Source organism: Chinchilla lanigera, unplaced genomic scaffold (assembly GCF_000276665.1).
Source record: "Chinchilla lanigera isolate Chin_1 unplaced genomic scaffold, ChiLan1.0 scaffold00016, whole genome shotgun sequence".
In the NCBI taxonomy this organism is placed as follows: domain Eukaryota; kingdom Metazoa; phylum Chordata; class Mammalia; order Rodentia; family Chinchillidae; genus Chinchilla; species Chinchilla lanigera.
The window spans coordinates 16,965,399-16,987,571 of record NW_004955417.1 but is presented as its reverse complement, the minus strand read 5'-3'; the positions used below and the strand labels follow the sequence as shown (position 1 = coordinate 16,987,571).

The window sequence follows — 22,173 nt, the reverse complement described above, 5'->3', positions numbered from 1 at the left end:
AGGCAGGAAGCTAGCCAGCCGGAAGACTGGCGCTCCCCGCCCATGGCTCCCTGTGCGCCGGAAGCCCTCCTCCCGGGGAACCCCGAGGCCGGGAGTGAGCCGCCAGTCCAAAGACCGGCACTCCCCGCCTGAGGCTCCCCGTATTTTTGACTTTTTTCCTGTTAGCAATTTTACTTTTATGTGGTTAGGTCTAGCAATACAAATTATTCACTTGTTGTAAGTACTTTAAATTTGAACTTCTCCATTGCTTCTAAATGTTTATATATATATTTTTAAGTATGTGGCAGCTGTATTAATTGAAGGAACATTAGTCGCAGTGGAGATAAATCACTTCTGAATTTATGAGGTCAGTGGAAACTTTTAAGCAGTCTACAGATCTGAAATGCAAGAAAATCTGTTATATGTTTCCAGTCAATCTACTGATCTTTGGATCAAGTATTCCTTTTCTAAGATAAGTGCTTCTAGGGGTTTCAGGGAAGTAGATTGTAAAAATTAAAGCCAAAGTCCTGTTTAATTGGAAAGGCTTCTTGGCTTCCCTGGCTGCACCTCCACGTCTTCAAGGCAGAGAGTCATTCTACAGAATCCACTTTAAAGCGTCTCCTTCTAATAGTGTCTGGTGTAACTGCGTGTCTGATACTCCAGCTGCCCCTTGATAGCTGTGCTTGGCTTCAGTGAACGTGGTTCTCCTCTCCTCCCTAGAGACTGTTAAATAAAAGAGCTGTGTGTGTGTGTGTGTGTGTGTGTGTGTGTGTGTGTGTGTGTGTGTGTTGGGGTGGGGGATGGGGTGAGAGCGTAGGGGACTGGTTCTATTTCCCTCTTTGTAGTTTATCACCTCTATTTGAGGTAGGGATATAGGTGCTCAGCCTGAATTAATGTGATAGCTTTGCAGTGACCAAGGGTAACAGAGGGTTTGGGATTACTGAAATCAATGGTTCACATAGTGTAGTACAGTTAGCAGATGGCAGGCTTGCTCTTCGCAGAGAGCTGGGGTGCAGTGACAAACAGAGACTCCATAATATCCCAAAAGCAAGCAAAAGTAATAACATCCTAAGAGACCTGATTCCAGGCAGTGTTTTAAAAATAAGCCTAGTTACCAGTCTTGGCACACACTCTGTTTCCATTTTCCTACTCTAATTCCCTGCTTTAGCATACGTGCACCGAGTGCTTGTGCTGTAGTTATAAAGAAAAGCAGCACCTCTCAGGGGTCCGGCAGTATTGTCCAGCAGGAAACCACCAGAGCTTCTAGGCACCAGCAGGCAGGGCTTCTTGATAATGGAAAATGCTTTGTGCTGCAGGAAACTTAGTCACAGGGATTTGGCATCACAAAGTACCTTAAAGGCCATCAAGTTCCACTTCCCGGGTTCAGTCCTGGGATCCCAGCCAGGCAGCTGATCAAAGACAGTTTCCATGAGGGACAAAGATAAGGATGACTTAGGTATGCACACTTTTAAACTCCTGTTAGCTTCTCAAGGACAGCTTTCTATGGCTAAGTAGTTTTCCATGGTGTATCAGTATTCCATTGACACCAGAGATTTTTCAGTTGAGTATCTACACCCAACCAGATGGAGCACACACTTCCTGGACCACAAAAAATTGCTTTAGGCTAGTGCAATCGCCAAATCCCTAAGGACAGGGAATATGTATTAACACTGAGTATGTCCTTTGGCTTAAAATTCTACTTTTAGAAATTTACAGAGATAGTAAAAAGATAAGTATGGAAGTGTGTATGCACAAAAATGTCCATTGAACATCATTCACTGAACAAGAGCATGGTCCAAGGAGTCAGATGGCCTGTATCACTTTTGTCCCCTTATACATGTCATTCATTGCTGTCTTGTTTGGGACTGAAAATTGTCTCTACTTCATAGGGTCTATATTATTATGAGACATAAGTGAGAATATGTAAAAGATTCTTAGAATGGTATATATTTATATATGGTATTTGTTTATAATAATAGAAAAACTAGAAACACCCTACCCATTCATTGATGTCATTTACAAATATGGTATGTTTTAAAGATATTCATGTATTAAGGGAAAAAAAACAAGTATGTTATAGAATCATGTGAATAGTACCAAAAGGCAACTACAGTTATTCTTTGGCAATGGAATCATAGACCTTATTTTTCCCTTCTGACATTGTTTTCTAAATTTTTTGCAAAAGAAATATATAGTATACTACAAGCTGCCTTTTTAATCCCTGAAGAATAACAGTTACCCTTTTTTGCAGATCTTATGATGGGTCAGGTGTTTTTCTAAGTTATACAAAATATATGTTAATTGCTCACAGTAATCCTATCAAGTAGTTGATATGATTATCATCTCCTTACAGCAGATGAGGAAACTGAGGCACAGAGAGGTGAGCTAACTTGCCCAAAGCCCTCCACCTGGTAAGCAGAGGTGGAATTTGACTGACTATAAGCCATCTGATTCAGGATTTGTGTGTTTAGGGTCAATGCTCTTTGATATTCTGTAGCCACAAGAACTGCACTGAAATGCAGTACCTGCAACAATGCCCTAAGTACATATGCTGTTTAAAGGAAATGAGATCACCATGCCTTTCCTTTGTACCTTCATTGTCAGCTAGTAAATAAGTGGGATTTTCATGTGTTCACTATTTCTTAGTGATTTTGCTTAGTGAATTGGGAAGGTATATCAGATGATGTACTAAAATCAACTTACTGAGCCAGGCACAGTGGCACACACTTGTAGTCCTAGCTAAGGCAGGAAGATCACTTGAGCCCAAGAGTTAGAGGCCAGCCTGGCCAATATGGTGAGACTCCAAAGAAATCAAAATCATTTTCCTGTGTGTTACAGTTTATATCTGGATGTTCCTAAAGAGCTTCAAGTACTCATAGCTGGGGTTTTTGGAAAGAGATTGGCTTATGGAGTCTTCTCCTTGACTTGCTGTTAGGAATTGGGGTCTGGTCAGAAGGGGAGGGTCACAGTGGGCATGACCCGGAAGTGTTTATCTCCCTTCCTGGCTCCTCCCTACACTCTCCGCTTCCTGTCTGCCAGGCCGCAGGCAGCTCTCCTTGACCATGCCTGTTTGCTATGCTGTTCAATCTTTTTATTTTTTTTTAATTAGTAAAGTGTTTTTAAATTTTTTTATTGAATGTGTTTGCAGTACAAAATGATTACATTCGCCTGGGAAGTTTGGTACATGTACAGATCATATCTTCATTTTTTTTTCCATCCCCTTCCCCTCCACACCTTTCCCACTTCCTTCTTTGGAGCCAGTGACTTAGCCTGAAACATGATCCAAAATACACCTCTCCTTTACGTTGCAGATGTTGGGCATTTTGTCCCAGCAACAAAGAACATGGCTAAGACACTGTATACCTTTAAAAAGAGCTCATTGACTTTTTTCCTTGTATTCGCCAAACTGCAAATAGTTTCTATTTTTTTAAAATCACAAGCTAAAGTAGTTGTTACTACTGTATCATTCAAATAGTTCTGAATATAGCTGTGGGGTGCTCTGAATGTAGTTCTAATATTTTTCAGATGTGCAGAAAATAAGACAGCAAAGTCCTAGAATGAAGTGATCTCAGACCCTGTAAATACCTAAGAGTCAATGTATTGAGTCCCAGAAGCAATAAAATATAGAACAAAGTTATCCCGTTAGCTCAGGAAGCATAATTACTACAGATCAGAAGCATCCAGAGGCAACAGCAGATTTTCAGCTATTTTGTTTTTCTGTTCTAGAATTTCTGTTTTTATGCAGGCAGTTACATTAGAATTCATGGGTTTTTGTGTGTCTTTTAAGGAATGAAAACTGGCTGTTTCCAAGGAATAATTTCACACTAGAAAATAATATTTTAAACCCAGTGGCTGCATTGACAGGATATATTTTTGAAAATTGCCCATATTAATCATTTAATAAGTAACCTGATAGTTTGCTAGCAGACAATGCTGGTTGAATTAGGCTGTCAGGAATAGCTTGTTGCTGGATTGCGCTATCAATCACAAATCCCTGTAAAATACTACAAGTCAGCCAGTGCATTACTCAGAAGCAACTAATTAAGTTCGGGGCGCTCTAGGAGTTCCTTACATCATTAGACAAAGTCTGTACAACTGAGATGGAATAGCTGGTCTGCCTCCTCCTGAATCGCCATCCTAATGCTTCCCTTGTTCTCCTGGGAGCCGGGAGCTGGGAGTCTCAGCTGTCATCTGGCTAAGGGGCCATTCTTGCTCTCTTTCCCAGAAGAGATAGGAGTTCATGGCTACTGAAGAAGACATGTTTCTCTCTGTGCTTTGCCACAGCCAGAGTGCCTGTTAGCAGAACTAAGGCACTCCATCGGAGAGAGGATCTGTTCGCTTGTGTGGCCACTTGTACCTGTGCCTTGTTGTGGCCTGGGAGGGAGATGGTGATGTGTAAATTGACTCAGGAACCTCTCTGATCCCCAGTCCCTCCCGCTGCCTTCCTGAGGGTAAAGCGTGGTGTCCTAGAAATACACTAAGGATTTGGTCCTGCTCAGCATTCTTCACACGCAAGCCTTCAGCAAAGCAGCCCAGTTTTCACAATAGTACAAGGGTGAGATTCCTGTCTGCCTTACAGAGTTGTCAAGAATAAATGATATAAAAAATGAAAATGTCTCATACCGGGCCTAGGATCTCTTAGGCACTCAATAAATAATCATTATTACAATTAATGTTCACTGTTTGTAAGAAACTGAAGGATTTAGATTATTCCTATTTCCCTAGGCTCAGAAATGGGAGCTGCCTCTGGGCGAAGAACAGAAGAATCACAAATTGCATCATAGTTAATTAACAAAGTCAAACAACATTGTGTACCCAGATTTATTTTCCAAACACACGTGATGCTCCACCTTTCACTGTAGAGGTCCTGTTTGACTTCCTCCCATTCTCTCCTGCCTCTTCCCCAGGCAGTCTCTGGAAATACTTCCATTATTGCTCTTTCAGAACTATGCACTTTTACCCTGTCTCAAAGAAACAAAAACAAAGAGTGCTGGACTTCTGGTTGTAAAGATACGATTTGGAAGAACATATAAATAGCTTTAGTCCATAAACAAAATAGAATCAATAAAGGTTTAAGATATCAAAACAAAGAACAGTGCACTTTTCATCAGAATGAATTTGTTATTGTAATCACACACCCAATCTGTACTCAGCAGGTAATGTTATCTCCATAAAGTATTTAAAAATCTCAGGCCAAAGCTAAGTAAGATTCCCAATGTCAGAGCAATTCACAGGTCTCATCCCTGCCATTCTGTTTTCTTAAAAAAACTCCCACTCTTGGTCACAATTGTCCATATTCTTTATTGAAAAACTGAGTCTGCAGTCAGAGAAAGTGAGATCTGTAATCAGATAGCGTGGGCGTAAGCAGCGTCGGAGCCCAGACTTCTGGCAGCTTCTAACTAGTTGACTCGCTGCCTGCAGAAGCCCAGAGATACAATCTCTTCGAAAAACGGCTTTTGAACAGCTCCGTACGCTTTTCCTTTTGCTGACGCTCTGGGCTGGCACCTTGTTGAGTGCGAGCCCGTCCCACGGGAGGCAGGCTCTTCCTGCCCCAGCTTGGGCTCCTGTTGCTAGTCGGCTGGAGACGGGCATCTGTATGCCACCGCCTGACTGGGCCTCAGCCTGCGTTTATGAAATGACGCCCTTGTGCCTGCTCCTTCCCCTTTCTGCTCCACGGGAAACCCTGAGAGCTTGTAAGCTCCGGAATCTGTGATGAGTGAGGGTGTGCAGCGGAGGAGCAGGGACCTGGAAGGCAGAGGCCTGGCAGGTGTGTTCTCCGGGTTCTTTCCATTCATGCTTCTCTCCTCGTTTTTCAGGTAGCGAAGCTGACTTCAGCTCCTCGAGCAGCACAGGCAGCATCTCGGCTCCAGAGATCCATATGTCTACAGCGGGAAACAAGCGGTCCACTTTCTCACGCAAGTAGGCATCGTGTCCTCCTCTGTAATAAGACACTTTGCTCGGGTGACTTACCTGCAGCTTCGGTTTCTGCAGAACCACCTGGATTAGTGTCCATTTGTATTTTGTTAGTATGCAGTGAGGCTTTTTGGTTTGTATTCTACAGGGATTTGCGGTTGGTCCTTTTCTAGCTCACCTGCTGTGGTCACATGGCTCAGCCACCTCCCGCCCAGCCCAGCCCCTGTCCAAGTGTCCACCCACACTTCTCTCTCCCCTTCTGGGTGTCTAGCTGGTCTCTCCCACTTCCCATCTGCCTCCCCTTCAGGAGTCCAGCGTCTCCTCCTGTGAAGCCTCTGCCTCACATTTCCTCCCCTCTAACTGGCCTCCTTTCTTATCTGTATGTAGGAAGCAGTGAGCCCTGAGCACTCCCAGCGTTTACTCGGGGAGGGAGGAAACAGAATGCGAAGTGCCCAGGCTCAAGTGGCCACCTCTGCAAGAGGCAGCAAAGTAGCTGAGTGCGTAGGCTCTGGAGCGAGGCTGCCTTGGTTTAGTGCCAGCACCACCATCTACAGGCTGTGTGGCCCTCAGCAAGCGGCACAACTTCATGCCTCAGTGTCCTCATCTGTAAAATAAAGCTGTAGGCATGCCTGTCTCATAGAGTTTCTGGTCAGGCCAGGGCCTGGAGCACAGTAAGCATAGTCAGATGTTCACCACTGACGTTATTTGAATTGGGGAAAGGGACTGTGGGAAAAAGGAAGCCACCATTCACATTGCAGGGGGGAGTGAAAGCCCCAGAATTCTCCACCTGCATCCGTATCATTATTCATTCATGCATTCATTGAGCATCTTCTGTGAGGCGGGGTTTGGAGATGAGGCAGAAAACAAAACTCCATGATGACTGTATTCATTTTAATAGGGCAAGAAAGACAGTAAATAGATTATTGATAGGATTATTTTTAAAGCCATGCAGGAAAAGGGTATCAAGAGTCAGGGGGCATGTGGTGTATTCTAGATGAGTGCGGCCCAGGAGTCCTCAGTGATGATGTGGGCACCCAGGAGGGACCGAAAGGAGGGATGCGGTGAGCACGCCCTGCCTGGGGACACCCGTCTTCTGGCTTAGTGAGTCACTTGACTGTGCTGGGCTGCAGGGTCCGGATTTCTAGAACAGGGTTAGACTGTGTGAATTTCAAGGTCCCTCCCTGGAGAAAGGACATGCAGTTCCTCAAGCCTTATAATTCCGTGACTCAGCAGGCACAACTTTCCGTCTCTCTTGGAGAAAAGAGGGTTTGGCTGATGTTTGCGAAGGGACCTGAAACACCCTCTGTGCAGATTTACTGTTGAAAATAAAACTGAAGCCAGAAAATCCGTAAGAAAAGGAGTGAAGTTCACAGTAAAAAGCACAATGCCTCGATTCCCAAGTCCCTCCTGTCTTAAAAATAAAATGCCCTTCAGGTCAAAGGGCATGAATATGAACATTCTCTGTGTAAATCACAAGTGACTTGCTCTGAGGAGCAATCATTTACCTAAGCCATTCAAGAAGGTAGCACATCGCCACGATACAAAGATCCACAGAACAGACCCACGGAAGAAGAAAACAATTGTATTAAGCATTTCAAAGGAATTTGGGTTTGTAGTTAAATTCCTAAGTCAGGTCAATAACATAGGAGTCACAGAAAATGTTCTAGTCTCAAATTCATGATTTTTTAAAGTGATGAAAACTGATATATTAAATATAAAATCAGGTAAATATGATTGTGTGCAAAACAAAAAATCGCTTATGCCAAAAACCAGTGTAGCCAAGCAATAATAATTAAGGGCTTAACAACAATTAATAGTTGAGATTGACTCCTCACTTTTCTTTATCCGAGCCAGGCACAGAGTGCCGTCAGTAGATTTCCGTGATGGAAAAGCCCGGGCATTTCACGGGGTCTCTGGGTTCCACAGGACCCTGCGTTGAGGGCAGCTCCTCTAGGTGGGCGGGGTACCCGTGCCAGACGCGTCCGATCTCTGTAATTGGTCAGTTGTTCCATGGCAGAGGAAGGCTGACAGGACCATTTGGTGAGCAAGTTGGAGCATGAGGAACAGGTGGAGTTGGTGAAGATACTTGTGACCGGTTATGTACAAATGATCTCGCCTTGTGGAAGGCCCACCCTGCTATTTCTAAGGAATCCTCTGCCTTGAACGAAAACACGCACGCATCTGTTCAGAACTCAACCATGTGCTTGAGTGCTTCTTTGCACCATGCGCATCAGTGGTGAATTTGGGGGTAATAACCACATACACAGCCAGTGCATGACATACCTGCTCACCAGTCCAAAGCAATGTATTTCATCTGCGTCAAGTAGGAGATGTTTCTGTAGAGAGAGTGCAAAGATCTGGATTTGAATCCCAACTCAACTGTGTGTTCTTGGGTGATTTCTCTTTCGTGAACCTCGGTTCATGTGCAAAGAGAGGTGCTGATCGTCTCTGCCCTGTAGGATGATGGTCATGGGAAATGAGAGCGCTCACAAAATATCTGGAACAGCACTGGGCTCCCAGAATGTCCTCGGCAAAGGTTAACAGCACAGAATTTTCTGGATCAAAATAGGGGATAGATCCTTAGGATCTTTCCTAACTTGTAAGGGTTAATCCTGCACATTCTTCCTGGTCACATTAAGAAATAGGGTGGCGGGTGTCAGGCTGAGAAGTCAGCACGGAGCAGACGATCTGTGCCAGAGTACGTGTTCCTTCCAGCTACGTAGGAAGGTCTTCCTACCCTGGGTGGCTGGAGTTGGTTTGTCACAAAGCCATCAGCCCATCTGTTCCACATCAAGTGTCCTCTCCTCGGGGGAGCGAGTCCACTTGGATGATTTCTAGAGGAAAGAACTTTTAACTTTAGAATTTGGTGGTTTCATTTTCGTGTGGTTTGCTGGGCTGACAACCATTTGAAATTATATTTGAATTTAAATAAGTAATTACAGTTTGGGAGCCAAGTGTATCCATACACACACACCAGTATTTACATTTACACACATTTCTCGTTGAGGTGTGTCATTAGGATAGAGCCATAATTAAAATTGCAGGTAGAAGGGATTGTCAAAAACACAGCCATGTGAAAGGAATTCTCTTCCTCTTTCTTTTCTGGTAATGTCATCAAATAATATTTTTGACAGGAGCCTTAACCTATTTGGATAATTTCACCATTTTCAAGATGTTTCCCAACTCTTGAGGGGTATCAAATCTCTGGCACTAGGTTAACAGGAAGGTCTAACAAGCTGATCATGTAATAACAGAGTCCAGCTGCACTTAGTTTTTAGTTTCTTGAATGCACTTCTGTGCCTTTTTTACTTTCACATCAACTCTGAGAGGAAGGGGTGTGTGTGTGTGCGCATGTGTGTAAAGTGGCTTGCCTAAATTCCTAATAAGTACCAGTGCCTGGGTTTCAGCCCAGCCTGTGTATTTGGCAGTAGTCATGCAAGGAGCACCCACCAGGTGCCGGGAAGCCATGGGGATGTAAACAACAGGCTGCATCCCTGCCTTCCAGGGTCCTCCGGCCTAGCAAGGATGCAGTGATGGTGCTTGTAACAAGTCCCAGGGGGGAAGTTTGCAGAGCATTAGGGAGCACCGAGGAGTGGCGCCTGCACTGGTGTAGGGAAGGAAGAAGTCCGAGAAGGCTGCCTGTAGCAGCTTCCATTGGCCTTGGAGTGGGAGGTATCCTGGGTCTTAGGGAAGGGCGTGGGAGTATGTTTTAGGCAGAGGGAATTCTAAGTTCAGAAACATAAGAGATGATTATGAACATGGATGTTCCAGGAAGCTAAGTCCTGTGGAAGGCCAACTTGGAGAGGAAGGAGGAATGGAGGGGGCTGGGTTGAACACTATCTGAAGGAGCCCCGCCCTCACTCTGGACAAAGGGGGAGGAGCACAGAAGGGCTTTGAGGAGGGCAGCATTCAGATCCTTCTTATAGGGCCAGTGATACAGCTCAGCGGCACAAGCACCTGCCTAGCAAGCGCAAGGTCCTGAGTTCAATTCCCGGTACCAAAAAAAATTCCTTCTTAGAAAAATCTCTGTGGCCGCATAGCCTCCTGCTAGAGAGGAAAAGCAAGAGGCAGGGTACTGATAGGGTGCTGTGGCGACATTTTAGTACTTAAATGGGAAAGGCTGTTAGGTCATTGGGAATGGAAAGAGAAATACGGGGTCAAAATGATCTGTCCTGGTTTTTTTCTTTTATGGGTAGCCTCCATCCCACTGGCAAACTACCTTAATTTTCTTCTTACCCCAACATGAAGCAAACCCAAATATTCCTCAAGCTAAACAGGTGGACTGGAACAAAAACCACATCTCCAAAACCGCCTCCAAAGTGAGCCCAAGCCAGATCGGTGCTTTGTAGCATGTGTGTTCTTAGCCGGCAGTTGGGTTGAATCCAAAACAAGCTGTATGATCAGAAACTGAAAAACGGAGAGAGATCTTGCTTGTGCTCGAGATAGAAGGAAAAAGTACCAGGAGGTGAGAAAAGGGCTGCTCGTGAGAGCAGTGCGCATCGGTAACGAGGCTGCGCCTTTCGTCTCCAGGGCTTGGGTTTCCCGAGCAGCAGCTGGCACTGGGAAGGAGTAGGTGACATCAGCACGTGGAGATCTGCAGCCGTAAGATCCTAACTTCTGTTGTGCTCTTCTCCCAGCCGAGGTCCCCATGGACGGAGCAATGGCACGTCATTGCACAAGCCTGGCAGCAGCCCACCGTCCCCTCGGGAGAAGGACCTTCTGTCCATGCTGTGCAGGAACCAGCTGAGCCCCGTTAACATCCATCCCAGTTATGCCCCCTCGTCCCCGAGTAGTAGCAACTCAGGCTCCTACAAAGGAAGCGACTGCAGCCCAGTCATGAGGTGAGACTTTTCCCCTCTTAAATTCTGCTGCTTACATTATTCCTGTTTGGGAAGCTTTCATTTAAAAAGGGAGAAATATATAACTCTTGACTTCCTGCCTCACTCTGTAATAAGATACTTCTCTTTCCTTCCTGTACTCAGCTAATCCTTCAAGGGTTGCTGCAGAGAGCACAAACCACAGGTTCTAACAAGGTTCAGCTGTCCAAGCAGTTACTGCACAGGGAGGGAAGACAGTATAGGGCCAGGAGGAGGACGGACTCATTCCCTCCTCAGAGGGAAATCACACGTGATCATCCCAACACCAAATGTTTAGTGAGCGCCGAGTACCGTGTTCAGCACTGGGAACGCAGCAGTAAAGAAAACTGGCCTTGCGCCGTCTGCCCAGAGAAGAAAGATGTGAATGACAAAATCAGCTCTTGCTGTGTGAGTGTGTAGAAGGTAGGGAGTGGTCCAGTCAGGCAGGAGGGCTCGGTTGGCCTTCCTGAGGAAGGAAATGAAGTGCGAGCTCAAGGGCAAGCAGGGAGTTAACAGCATGGGCTGGGAGCAGAGTGGCGCAGCAAGACCTGCTGATCCCGAGGGGCTTGGGCGCAGGGCCCCAGGGGTGGGGAATGGACACAGGCCATCTGGGATGGAGCGCAGGCCTGGGGGCCGGGCAGCGTAGTGGCTTGGACTGGGCCCAGCGTCAGGGAAGAAGCTGGCAGCCCTCCTCCTCCTGGGCGTCCCCGTCCTCGTTACTCAGCTCTCTTACAGCAGGGATGCCCAGGTCTTGGCCAGGCCTGAGAAGGGCCAAGATTCCGGCTGAGGCTGTGTTTGCAGAACATTGAGCTCCTCTCTTGCAAAACACACTGGTGAGAGCGCAGTAGTCGTGCTCCCTCCTGAAGCAGGAACTTTCCATTCCCACCAAACCAGTACGCTCGCAGCAGGGATTGATCTCAGAACAATTTGAATTCAACTGGGGACAAGCTGACTGGTAGGCAGTGGCACATACATTGTGTGGAAAGTTAGGTCATCTTGTTCCCTTCCTCCCACCCCCGACCCATTGTCCTTTAATACAAAGCATGCCACTCTGAACCACAGCCCGGGCCTGCAGACAACTGTGCATTATTTCACAACATCATTCCTAAGCTGCAGACAAAGTCCCACCTCTCCACGGTCCCCTCCCCTCCACAAACACACAGGCTGCCCAGGCTTCTAAGTGAGTGGCAGGTGTGTTACGGTCTACCTTCCGAAGTGCGCTCATCTGTTGCCGAGGTTTCTGATCCCAGTACATGAGTGCCATTTCTTCTCCAGCCGTCAGCTGGATGGATGTCTTCTTGGGCTGCTGTAAGAAATACCTTCAGTGGGTGACTTATGCACAACAGAAATGTGTTTCTCCGAGTTCTAGAGCCTGGAGGTCTGAGGTCAGGGTGCCAGCCTGGGTTCTGGGGAGGGTTCTCCTCTGGGCTCTACACTGTCAGCATCCTCACAAGCTAGGAAAAGGTAGAGAATTCCCCAAGATCTCTTTTATGAGGCACAAATTCCATTCATGAGGGCTCTACTTTCATGATTGATTATGTCGCAAAGACTCGCCCTCCAAATACCGTCACAATAGAGTATTGGGGTTGCAACATATGACTTTGGGGGGAACACTGACATGCAGTCCATAACACTGTTATTTTCTTTGAAGAGAAAAGGAAACAGGGATAAAGTAACACCTGTGTACGTGGCTTGTTTCAGGCGGCCTGGAAGGTACATGTCTTGTGGAGAAAATCACGGTGTCAAGCCCCCGAATCCAGAACAGTATTTGACTCCTCTGCAGCAGAAGGAGGTTACAGTGAGACACCTGAAGACCAAACTGAAGGAGTCCGAGCGCCGGCTTCATGAAAGGTGAGTGGGCTTTTCCTGTGCGGTGGGGAAGCAGTTTCTCTTTTTCATAAAATGACATATAAACCCAAACTATATGGAAAAAATAGAAAAGAAAAAATTATTTAATATTTTGGTCAAATTTCTTAAGTCAGTCTCTGAACAGAGCCATTTCGTAGGTGTCTGTGATTTGGCTGTTTCAAGAGTTCAGGGGGCCCAGTAGGTTAGTGAGGACTCTCGGATTTTTTCTGGGTGTGTGCAGAAATAAAGAATTGGGTGTGCACCCTACTATTTTTAAATGGCAGAGACCTTTGCAGGAACAATCGCGTACTTCCAGCTGAATGGGTCACACGGGGGTCCCATCAGCTCTGTTTATCCCCGCAGGAGAGCGGCCGTCTGTGTACCTTGTGATTCATGGAAGCTATTTCTGTGCTGAAGGAAGTTCATTATTCTGGGCCAAGCACTAAGGCTAAAAAAAATAAACTAGCCCATGCTTAAGAGATCTTATCTCAGAAAGAAAAGGCCTTTGTCATCTTGGAGACACGCCAGTTTTTCTGCTTGCTGGCTTTCCCTAGAAAATTTGGGACAGAATAGCAGAGCTCTAGCCCAGGTAGCTGTGAGCTTCGGCTCATAGTGGCACATGCTTATAATCCCAGTTCTCTGAGTACCGGAAGCTAGAGGATCACAAGTTTGAGCCTAGCCTGGGCAACTTAGCAACATCTTGTCTCAAAATAACATTAAAAAAGGACTAGGTGTGTAGCACAGTGTGAAGGCCCTGGGTTGAACCCCTGTCCAAGGGGTGTGAGGAGCTTTGGGCAGATAACCGCAGAGACTCTGAGAAGGGGTATTTTTCATCTTCCCAGTTAATGTGATTCTTCACCTGCCTGAAATAGACTTGAGAGTAAAACTCATTTCTGGGGTGAGTCAGACTCCACTTTCTGGAAGTGTTTGTTTTATGATTTAAGGAAATCATGGAAAGATTTGCACACGATGGGAGGAGGATGTATGAAAAAGCAGTAAAACTTGAGAAAATATTGAAGCCTAAACTTAAATACACATTGCAAACTGTACTTCATATGTATGAGGATTCTGACTACCTGCTTTTCATATCCATGAATAATAAGAGGACATATATTCACACCAGTCGTGAGGAAATTCTATGTAAGAACTGCCTTGGCAACGATTTGAAATAGGTACCTGTGGAGGCTGTAACAAGTAGGATAGCTTCTCCTCGGTGTCAGATGGATTCATTATCCTCTCACCTGAGAAGAGATAGAATAAGCAACTTTTTACACAGTTCTTCTAACATGTAACTTTTTATATTTTAAAAATTTAGTCATCACTGGAGTGTGACCAGAACAGTTTTACAAGGTTAACCGTTATCATTTCAGCTTGTCTTTATTAGGTAATTAAAAGTGACATGGACTTTTCCTACACAACTGTTCGTAGGTATTGTCTGTAGGTTATGCAGATAAAAGCAGGCTAAGAAATTCTAATGACAAAATTTCTGTGAAGCACCCAGCAGAGAATGTTTAACACGCACAATGGGCACTCAGAAAAAGAAAACAATGGCAGCTATTTTGATTGATTCTGGCTACTATTACTTGCCCTTTTATAGTGAAAGCTCGCCGCTAATACCTGCCGCAGAAAAACATTCCCGAGCTGATTTAACGTGTGTACTTCAAAGAGGAAGGGCCTGGGCCCTGGGCTGTGTGTCCGCACTGCTTGTTCTCTGCTTCCGAGTTACCTTGTTCTTCACCATGTTTGCTTCCCTCCAGGGAAAGTGAAATCGTGGAGCTCAAGTCCCAGCTGGCCCGTATGAGAGAAGACTGGATCGAAGAAGAATGCCACCGGGTGGAGGCCCAGTTGGCACTCAAAGAAGCCAGGAAGGAGATCAAACAGCTCAAGCAGGTCATCGAGACTATGAGGAGCAACTTGGCGGATAAAGATAAAGGCATTCAGAAGTATTTTGTGGACATCAACATCCAGAACAAGAAGCTGGAGTCTCTGCTGCAGAGCATGGAGATGGCGCACAGTGGCTCTCTGAGGGACGAGCTGTTTCCGTGCGATTCCCCGAAGAAGAGCTTACCCCTGAACACCCCTTTTGGCAAGATGACAGATGGCCTGTCTCTGGAAGAGCAGGTCACAGAGGAGGGGCCCGACAGTGAGCTGCTGGTGGGAGATAGCACGGCTGACAGTGCAGATTTGTTTGATGACATGGTGGCAGCCACCACCACAGAATCTGGTGACCTGGAGCTGGTCCATTCTACGCCCGAGGCAGAAGTTCTCGAGATCTTTCCTGTGGCATTGGGTCAGGAGCAGGCCAGCGTGGTGGTGGAGCAGGCCGTGCAGACTGATGTGCTGCTGTTCAGCCCGGCCATCTCCGAGTTCATTCAGAGTGTGCTCAGGCTCCAGGACTCCTGTCCCTCGAGCTCAGCATCCCCTGACGAATCTGGGGCTGACTCAGTGGAGAGCTTCCCAGAGTCCATCTCTGCCTTAATGCTTGATTTAACTCCGAGAAACCCAAACTCGGCCATCCTCCTGTCTCCCGTGGAGACCCCATGCAGCCAGACCGCTACAGAAGCTCCTGCGAGCCGCCTCATGAGAGAGTTGGATTTTGCATCCTACACCGCAGAAGAAAGTTTGGATGGCATCCTCTCACCATCTCAGGGGACCGTCTCGAAGCAGTACTGGAGCAGCAGTTTCCTGGTGGATCTCCTGGCTGTGGGTGCCCCTGTGGTACCCACTGTTTTGTGGGCATTCAGTACTCAGAGAGGGGGAATAGATCCTGTCTACAACATTGGAGCCTTGCTCCGGGGCTGCTGTGTGGTCGCCCTGCATTCTCTCCGCCGCACCGCCTTCCGTATCAAAACCTAAGTCCAAGTCGTTACCCTGTGCCAATGTGTCCCGTTTGGCGTTGTGCCAGGTAGAGAAACAGGTTGATCTGTGGCAGTCTCTGTTCTGTCGTTCTGCTCCTCGGTATTTGATTTGCACTATAGTTAGTTGAAGCCTGTTCACTGTTTAAAACCGGAGGTATCTTCAAAGGCATGGAGACCTGGTCCCAGTAAATGTCCCACCAGTGTGTATAGAAAGCATGCTCATGACCCTGCCGTGTCGTCTAAGGTACCTGTTCTTATCCTACTGGTTCAGGAAGAGAAAATGCAAATTTGCACTTTCAAGACAGCTTCCCCAAGGCTGGCATGTTATCTCCTTGCTTTGCTTTGTGCCGTTTTAAAATGTGTAATTGTTCCAGCATTCCAATGGTCTTGTGCATAGCAGGGGACTGTAACCAAAAATAAAAACTGTACTTGTGTAACTGGGTCAAAGAAGTCTTGAATAGTTCTTTAGCATTTACCTGGGGTTGGTAAGGTTTGAGTATTTGCAATTTTTTTACTAAATGTAGCTCCAAAGTCTTAAATGGCTGTTTGTCCTTAGACCTGTTAACTGATGGGATTGTATGTAAGTTTACAATGTACTAACTTATTTTTTGCTTATTATATATAGTGTTTTACTGAGAATTGTTTGTAAGCACACACTTTAGCATGATGAAAATAAAGGTTAGTGTTTTCGTTTAAATAAATGTTTTATCCGCTTACAAAACTATTATGTCTGTGAGCTTACTTCTATATAGGGTGAGAGTACAGGCAGAGCAGACCTTCCATCTTTATCAATAGTTTTATAAAAATGGAATTAACTTAAAAAGTAAAAAAGGGAAAATAACGACTAAAGGAACACATTTCCTATCCTGACTTAAAAAACATTTTGGAGTAAAAATAGCTTTATTTTCTTTTTAAATTAGCCCCACATTTGTTGGTCCATGTATATATTTAGTGAGCATGTATTATGTCAGGAAAGCTAGGATGCTTTTTATAAGGCTTGCTAGGTGCACAGGATGAAGCTAACGTGTACCCCTTTCTTGCAATGGCAGACGTGGGCAGTGGGAGGAGGTAATATCTGATCTGTATCAATTCATTTCTCACGCAGACGTTGTGAGATGGGCATTCTAAGGAGCGAAGCCTCAAAACAGCTCAGGCTCTTGTAGTTCATCTCTAGCAACCAGAATTTCAGGTGTCTGCAAAGCAAATGCCCTTTCTGATTAACCACACGGAGGGAGAAGACCTGGCAAATAGCCTACATTCTCATCCAGAAGCTCTTCCTCAGTAGCACTAACCACTTTTAAACATTTTTAACTTGATGTTCTGGTTATTACCCGCCTCCCCACAGATGTCATTAGCTCTGTGAGTAAGGCAGGAATTTGTCTTGTTTTGTTCACATATGTAGGACAAGAACTAAGAACAGGACCTGGCAGATCTAAATGTCAGAGTTGAATATAATTATGCAGCAACCACTTAGTGGGTTCCTACATCCCAGCCGGCACTTCACTGGGCCCATCATCCACAGTGAAAGAGAGAGACCAGGTTCTGACTGCAGAGAGCTTCCATTCTGTGAAGGACAGTGCTTGCTAAGACAGTTCTAGACAGCAGTAAGTGCCGAGAAGGAAGTAAGGCATTTTGACCCAAGATGCTTGGGCTGAAGGTAAGAACATCTCTCTGGAGAAATAGAATGGGTGCTAATGAACAAAAAGAGCCAGTCTATGTGGAACTGCGGCAAAAAGAACAAATGCAAAGGCCCTGAGGGGGCAAAGGGCTTACCATGCTATGGGACCATCAAGGCTCGCGGGAGGAGCGCAGAGACGGGAGTACTGTGCACAAGCTGGCACACACAGTGCTGTGTAAACCTCGGGCAGGGTCTGAATGTTACCAATACAATGAGAAAACATTTACGGACTTTAAACAGAACAGTGATGGATTTCTTTTGACTCTATGCCTGCCATATGTAGAGTACATTACGGAGGCAAGAATGGGGACAGTGAGACCACGCAGGGTTCTGCTGCTGTGGTGCAGACGAGACCGCAGTGCTGTCAGAGGTGGATGCAGACACAGGAACTGGCTGAATAACCGAGGTACTGCAGATAGTGCCCACGTGGCTGACGCACTAGAGATGGAGCAGGGCGAAAGGAAGAGAGAATTTAAAGGTAACTCGGTTTGGGTTTGAGCAGCTAGATGTGCTCTAGTGCTGTTTGCTGAGAATGGGAAGAGTTCCAGAGGACATGTGTCTGTGCAATAAAAGTTAGGTGTCTACTAAAGTCATCTCTGTGGAGCCGCACACGCTGGCACACACCTGTACTCCCAGCAGGAAGTTCCCAAGTTCAAGGCCTGCCCAGGCAACTTAGCAAGGATTTGCCTCAAAATAAAAAGTGAGAAAAGCTGAGGCTGTAGCTCAGTGGTAGCGCCTAGCACCCACAAGCTATTGAATTCCATCCCTGGTATGAGGAAAAAAAACAATTATGTGGTGATCCCAAGTAAGTAACAGCATATGAATGTGAAAATCACAGGTAAAGTTATAAAATTGGTGTTTGGTTTTGCATAGTGTTTAAAACAATGGAAAGAGATGAGATTATCCAGGAAGAGTGTGTGAAAGGCCAAAGAGTGAGTCCTGTTGTACTTCTACATATGGATGTAAGTGGAGGATGAAGAATTGCCCAAACGGCCCGAGGAAAGGCAACTCAGAAGGTCAGCAGGAAAGGAGGCAAATGCAACGGAACTGCCAAGACAGTGAGCAAAGTGAAAAGTTTCACATCCCCTGGCTTTGACAGCAAGGTCCTCGTGACCTCACCAAAATCCCTTCTGGAGAAAGGAGGATGGACACCGCTGGTGCAGGTTAAAGAGTGAAGGGAAGAGAGAAAGTGTAAATGTGTGTGCTGCTACTCTGTTTCATTAAGTTTTACTGTGAAAGGAGACAAGAAAGCAAGTCGTTATAAGCAAGTATTAGGTCAGGGTTTGTTTTATTCTTCAGTACTGAGAGGAAACCAGACACGTTTGTACACCTTAATAACTGAGCCAAGAAAAGGAAAGAAACGGATGACGGAGGAAAGACAGGGCAGGACACACGTGGGGGAGCCTGGCCTCTGTGAGGCACATTTCTATTGGAATATACCTGTGCCTCGGGCACACCCCTCTGACTTACACAGCGCACATTTTGCCCTTCCAGTTAGCAGTGGAAGGACTGACTGAAATAGAAGAGAAATTATTTCCGAAGGTGAATGTTCTGCAGTGTTCGAAAATATGACTCAGGTCTCTTCCCATAATCCAGCCCAGACTAATGCCTACCTTGTCCTTAATCCCTCTTTGTGTTTACTGCGTTTTAGTCACTGGTAAATGAAAGCATTTTTAACAAAAATGAGAAGCCTGTTTTTGGTATCTGCCTCCTGCTACTGAAACAAATACAGCCACACGAACTCAGCATCGCTGCTCATTTGAAGACGGATGGACAGGGTGGAGTCCAGCGGGAAAGAATTTCACGAATCATACCTTTTCGTTGTATTGGAGGCAGGTGATCAGCAATACCAGTGTCCCGTTGTCTCAAGGTCCTGCATCCTTCCTTGCAGACACTAAAAGGCTCCAACAAAGCAGCCCGCTGAAGACACGAGACCCTGCATGTCTCATTCACATTTGAACAAATGGGCACAGTGGTAGAACAGGAGACCCTGGGGCAACTCTTCCTTTTCCTGCTTCTCTTCCCCTTCCCTGTGCGCCTCTTCCTTTAAGATTTCAGTGTACACAGTCTGTAGAATATCCCTGCTTTTATGCAGAATAAAGTCTCTCCACATGGAATAAAGGGTGCAACATGCCCGACTTTCAGAAGCCTAAGGCATTGGCTGGCTTTGTGGAGAGGATGATCTGACCCCGTGAAAGAATTGCCTCAGAGTTGCTCTCAGTGACTTGGGTGCCTGTGATGTACAAACAGGTGGGGAAATGGAAAAAAAGAATAATTCCACTCCATTGAACAAATTGCTGTCCCATCAAAGCAAATGTTAAATACTTCCTACAGTTGCGTGTGCAAATATTCCAATTTATAAGGAAAGATTTTTCCCAAAGGGATACGTTGACCTTTCCGAGTTAAGCTGTTCCGAAAAGGAAGGAAAATGCAATGTAACTCAGATGCCAAGCATTTCTGACATTTGCGGTGGAAGAAAAAGGAAGCCTGTGATTTGCATTTATCATTGGTCCTGCCCAAGCAGCTGGGTCTGGTATGTTTCTCTCTAGAGAGCTTTTTATTTTAGAAGGTTTGGGACAGTTTCCTACTTCTATTTTGGATCAGTGAGTACTTTTATAAAATTCATTTATTTCTAATCCTGCAGGTGAAATGCGCACAGTGAGGCAGTGACCTAGGAAATCAACAGCGGAGAGCAGTCAAATTTTGAAATGGCAACACTCCCCCAAGTGTCCTGAACAAAAGTAGTCCAAACAGTAAACCAAAAAGGTCTACATCAGGTAATCACTTTCAAACCAGAGGACATCGCTGCTGCGATCAATGATTCCCCCACAATCATGATTATTGTAATGAGTGTAGCAATCATTCCAAAGCATTTTTAAATTTAAAAAATGTTTTAAAACTACTTAAAGCGTTTCACTGAAAGACTGAAACGCTTCAGTAGCATTCAAGTTTGTTCAAACGTTTATTTCTTTTAAAAAGTGTGTTAAAGCTAAAACACTGAATATATAAAACACAAGTGAAATTTCTAGAGTAAGGAAAGTAGCCGGGCCCTGTCACCTACCTCCCCCTTGTCCCCTGTGGTGATCCTTGACCCACCTTTGAGAGCACCTTGCAAATCATTTCACCATGTACCAGACTCTTTGAAAAGCGCCAGTCTATGTAAGATCTCGTGTGGAAACTCAATTAACTGGCATAGTATCCACGATGATGCTGAAGACTCCATTCCTACTGCCCTAAATAAATGAAGGCCTAACGGGATTGTGTTCCAACCCTTCCTCACAAAATGGTACTGTCCAGTGCTCTGTTGGTTTAATTACAAAGAAAACTCACCTCTCAGTCGGGGGCCATATAAGCCTCTACAGCCATGGTGATAATAACCAACTTAAAATCGACGTCCAGACTCTCCTTGCAAACCTGAGATGGGCCCCACGGCCCACAGCCTCCCTCCCCTCCTCAGCAGCCAGAAAACCTCTCAGTGTCTGAGACGGTTTGCCAGTTTCTCTTCCTACATTAAACAGTAGGTGCTGGCATTTTAAACTGACCTTTCACTCTTCCAAACCAGCACGTTATTTCTGGCTTGTTGTCTGTAGAGAGAACATGGAACATGAAAGCGGTCAATAATTTTCACATCTCCCCCCTGAAAGACATAAATGAAAAACAACTTTTTCTAGATGACCACTCCTGTACTACTTCATTCCATAAGGGCTCCTTCTAATCAAGAAAGATTCAGCAATTATAAAGTCCAGGCGCAGTGCAGAGGTTCAAACGGTAATAAAAGCTCCTGTGTTTCTGTGTGCTCTGAACACAAGTTAAATATACGTCTTCTTTATGCACATCTTTACCTAGCACTGCAATCAAATTCTGACTAAAAATGTTTTTAAAAATGTACTTTGGAGTCCAATTTATCTCACAATGATGCCATTTTTTCCCTACAAAATAGGTAAACAATGCTTTTATTCAACAAGCTTGTGAACTGCACTGCCGTATGAGCTAAGGATTCAAATTATGGTTGAAATATTTTAACAAATGACATCAGTGGCAGCAGTCAATATAATATCTTATAACTAAAGCTGTTAACACTGGTGGTATGTTTGAATTTTCTATGCAAGATGATTATTTTGTCACTCTCAACCAAATTCAAACAACATAGATTACTAACTGGGCAAGGTTAAAGGCAATTTGTAGCAGGAAGGCTCCTACATAAAATTCTGGTCTATATATGGAAACTGCAGCCTGTGCTTCATTAAAATTATGACCCCATCAGTGAGCTAATTGGCCTATTTTTGCAAATATGCAAATACAAATTACATTTAATTTTGTCTGATTATAGTATCTGACCCAAATAAACTGTGAATACATAATTATATAGCATTTACATTGATACAGCTGTAATTCATATGAAAATAAAAACAAAGCTTTTTCCTATATATTAAATTCTTAGAAAACACAATCAATCGGAGTTCTCTACTATAATTTATAACAACATCTTCATTGAGTTTTGCAGATCATAGTTTCAAGGTAAGAGGGACCTTAGAAATCGGCCATAGAACACAGAACACTCATTAACCCCTAACAGCTCTCTAGCTTACTATTTCCCCCGTTGATCAAGCACATGACCAAGCTTTGGCTTCTTTTTATGTGAAATGAGGATAGTATCTACCTCATGGGATTCCTAGGAGTCAGTGAAATAGTCAAAGATCCAAACAGTGCTAAGCACACCCGTCAGATTTCTCTTTCTGTGACACAATACCCACGATAACCAAGTTGAAAGGCAGAAAGACTTACTTTGGATCACAGCTTTAGAGGTTTCTGTCCACCATCATTTGTTCTCGTTGCTTCTGGACCTGTGATGAGGCAGAGCACCATGGCAGGAGCACACGCGGAGGAAAGGGCTTGCCTTACGGTGGCTGGGAAGTGAGAAAGAGAGAAGGAGCAGGGGTTCTAACAGCACCTTCAAGGTCCTGACCCCATGACTTAGCTTCTCTCCACAAGGTCCCACTTTCTAAAGGTCGCACCACCTCTCAATACTGCCACCGGCTGG

At 45.1% G+C, this 22,173-nt stretch overlaps 1 protein-coding gene and 1 long non-coding RNA gene across 2 annotated transcripts in view; one reads left to right on the top strand and one right to left on the bottom strand.

Annotated features, from left to right (window-relative positions):
• Positions 1-16,178, top strand: part of Sybu (syntabulin (syntaxin-interacting)) — a gene marked incomplete at its 5' end in the record, with an annotated part of 65,532 nt that extends 49,354 nt beyond the window's left edge. The window contains 4 exon segments of the mRNA XM_005381884.2: positions 5,796-5,898; positions 10,530-10,733; positions 12,450-12,599; positions 14,354-16,178. Coding sequence (XP_005381941.2) covers positions 5,796-5,898; positions 10,530-10,733; positions 12,450-12,599; positions 14,354-15,452 — 1,556 coding nt within the window.
• On the bottom strand, positions 12,584-20,818 carry LOC102025462. Its single transcript, XR_260484.2, has 3 exons — positions 18,947-20,818; positions 13,773-13,837; positions 12,584-12,668 (listed from the first exon to the last, which is right to left on the bottom strand). It is a non-coding gene; the product is annotated as an uncharacterized LOC102025462 (long non-coding RNA).
• Between the last annotated feature and the right edge of the window lie 1,355 nt (positions 20,819-22,173).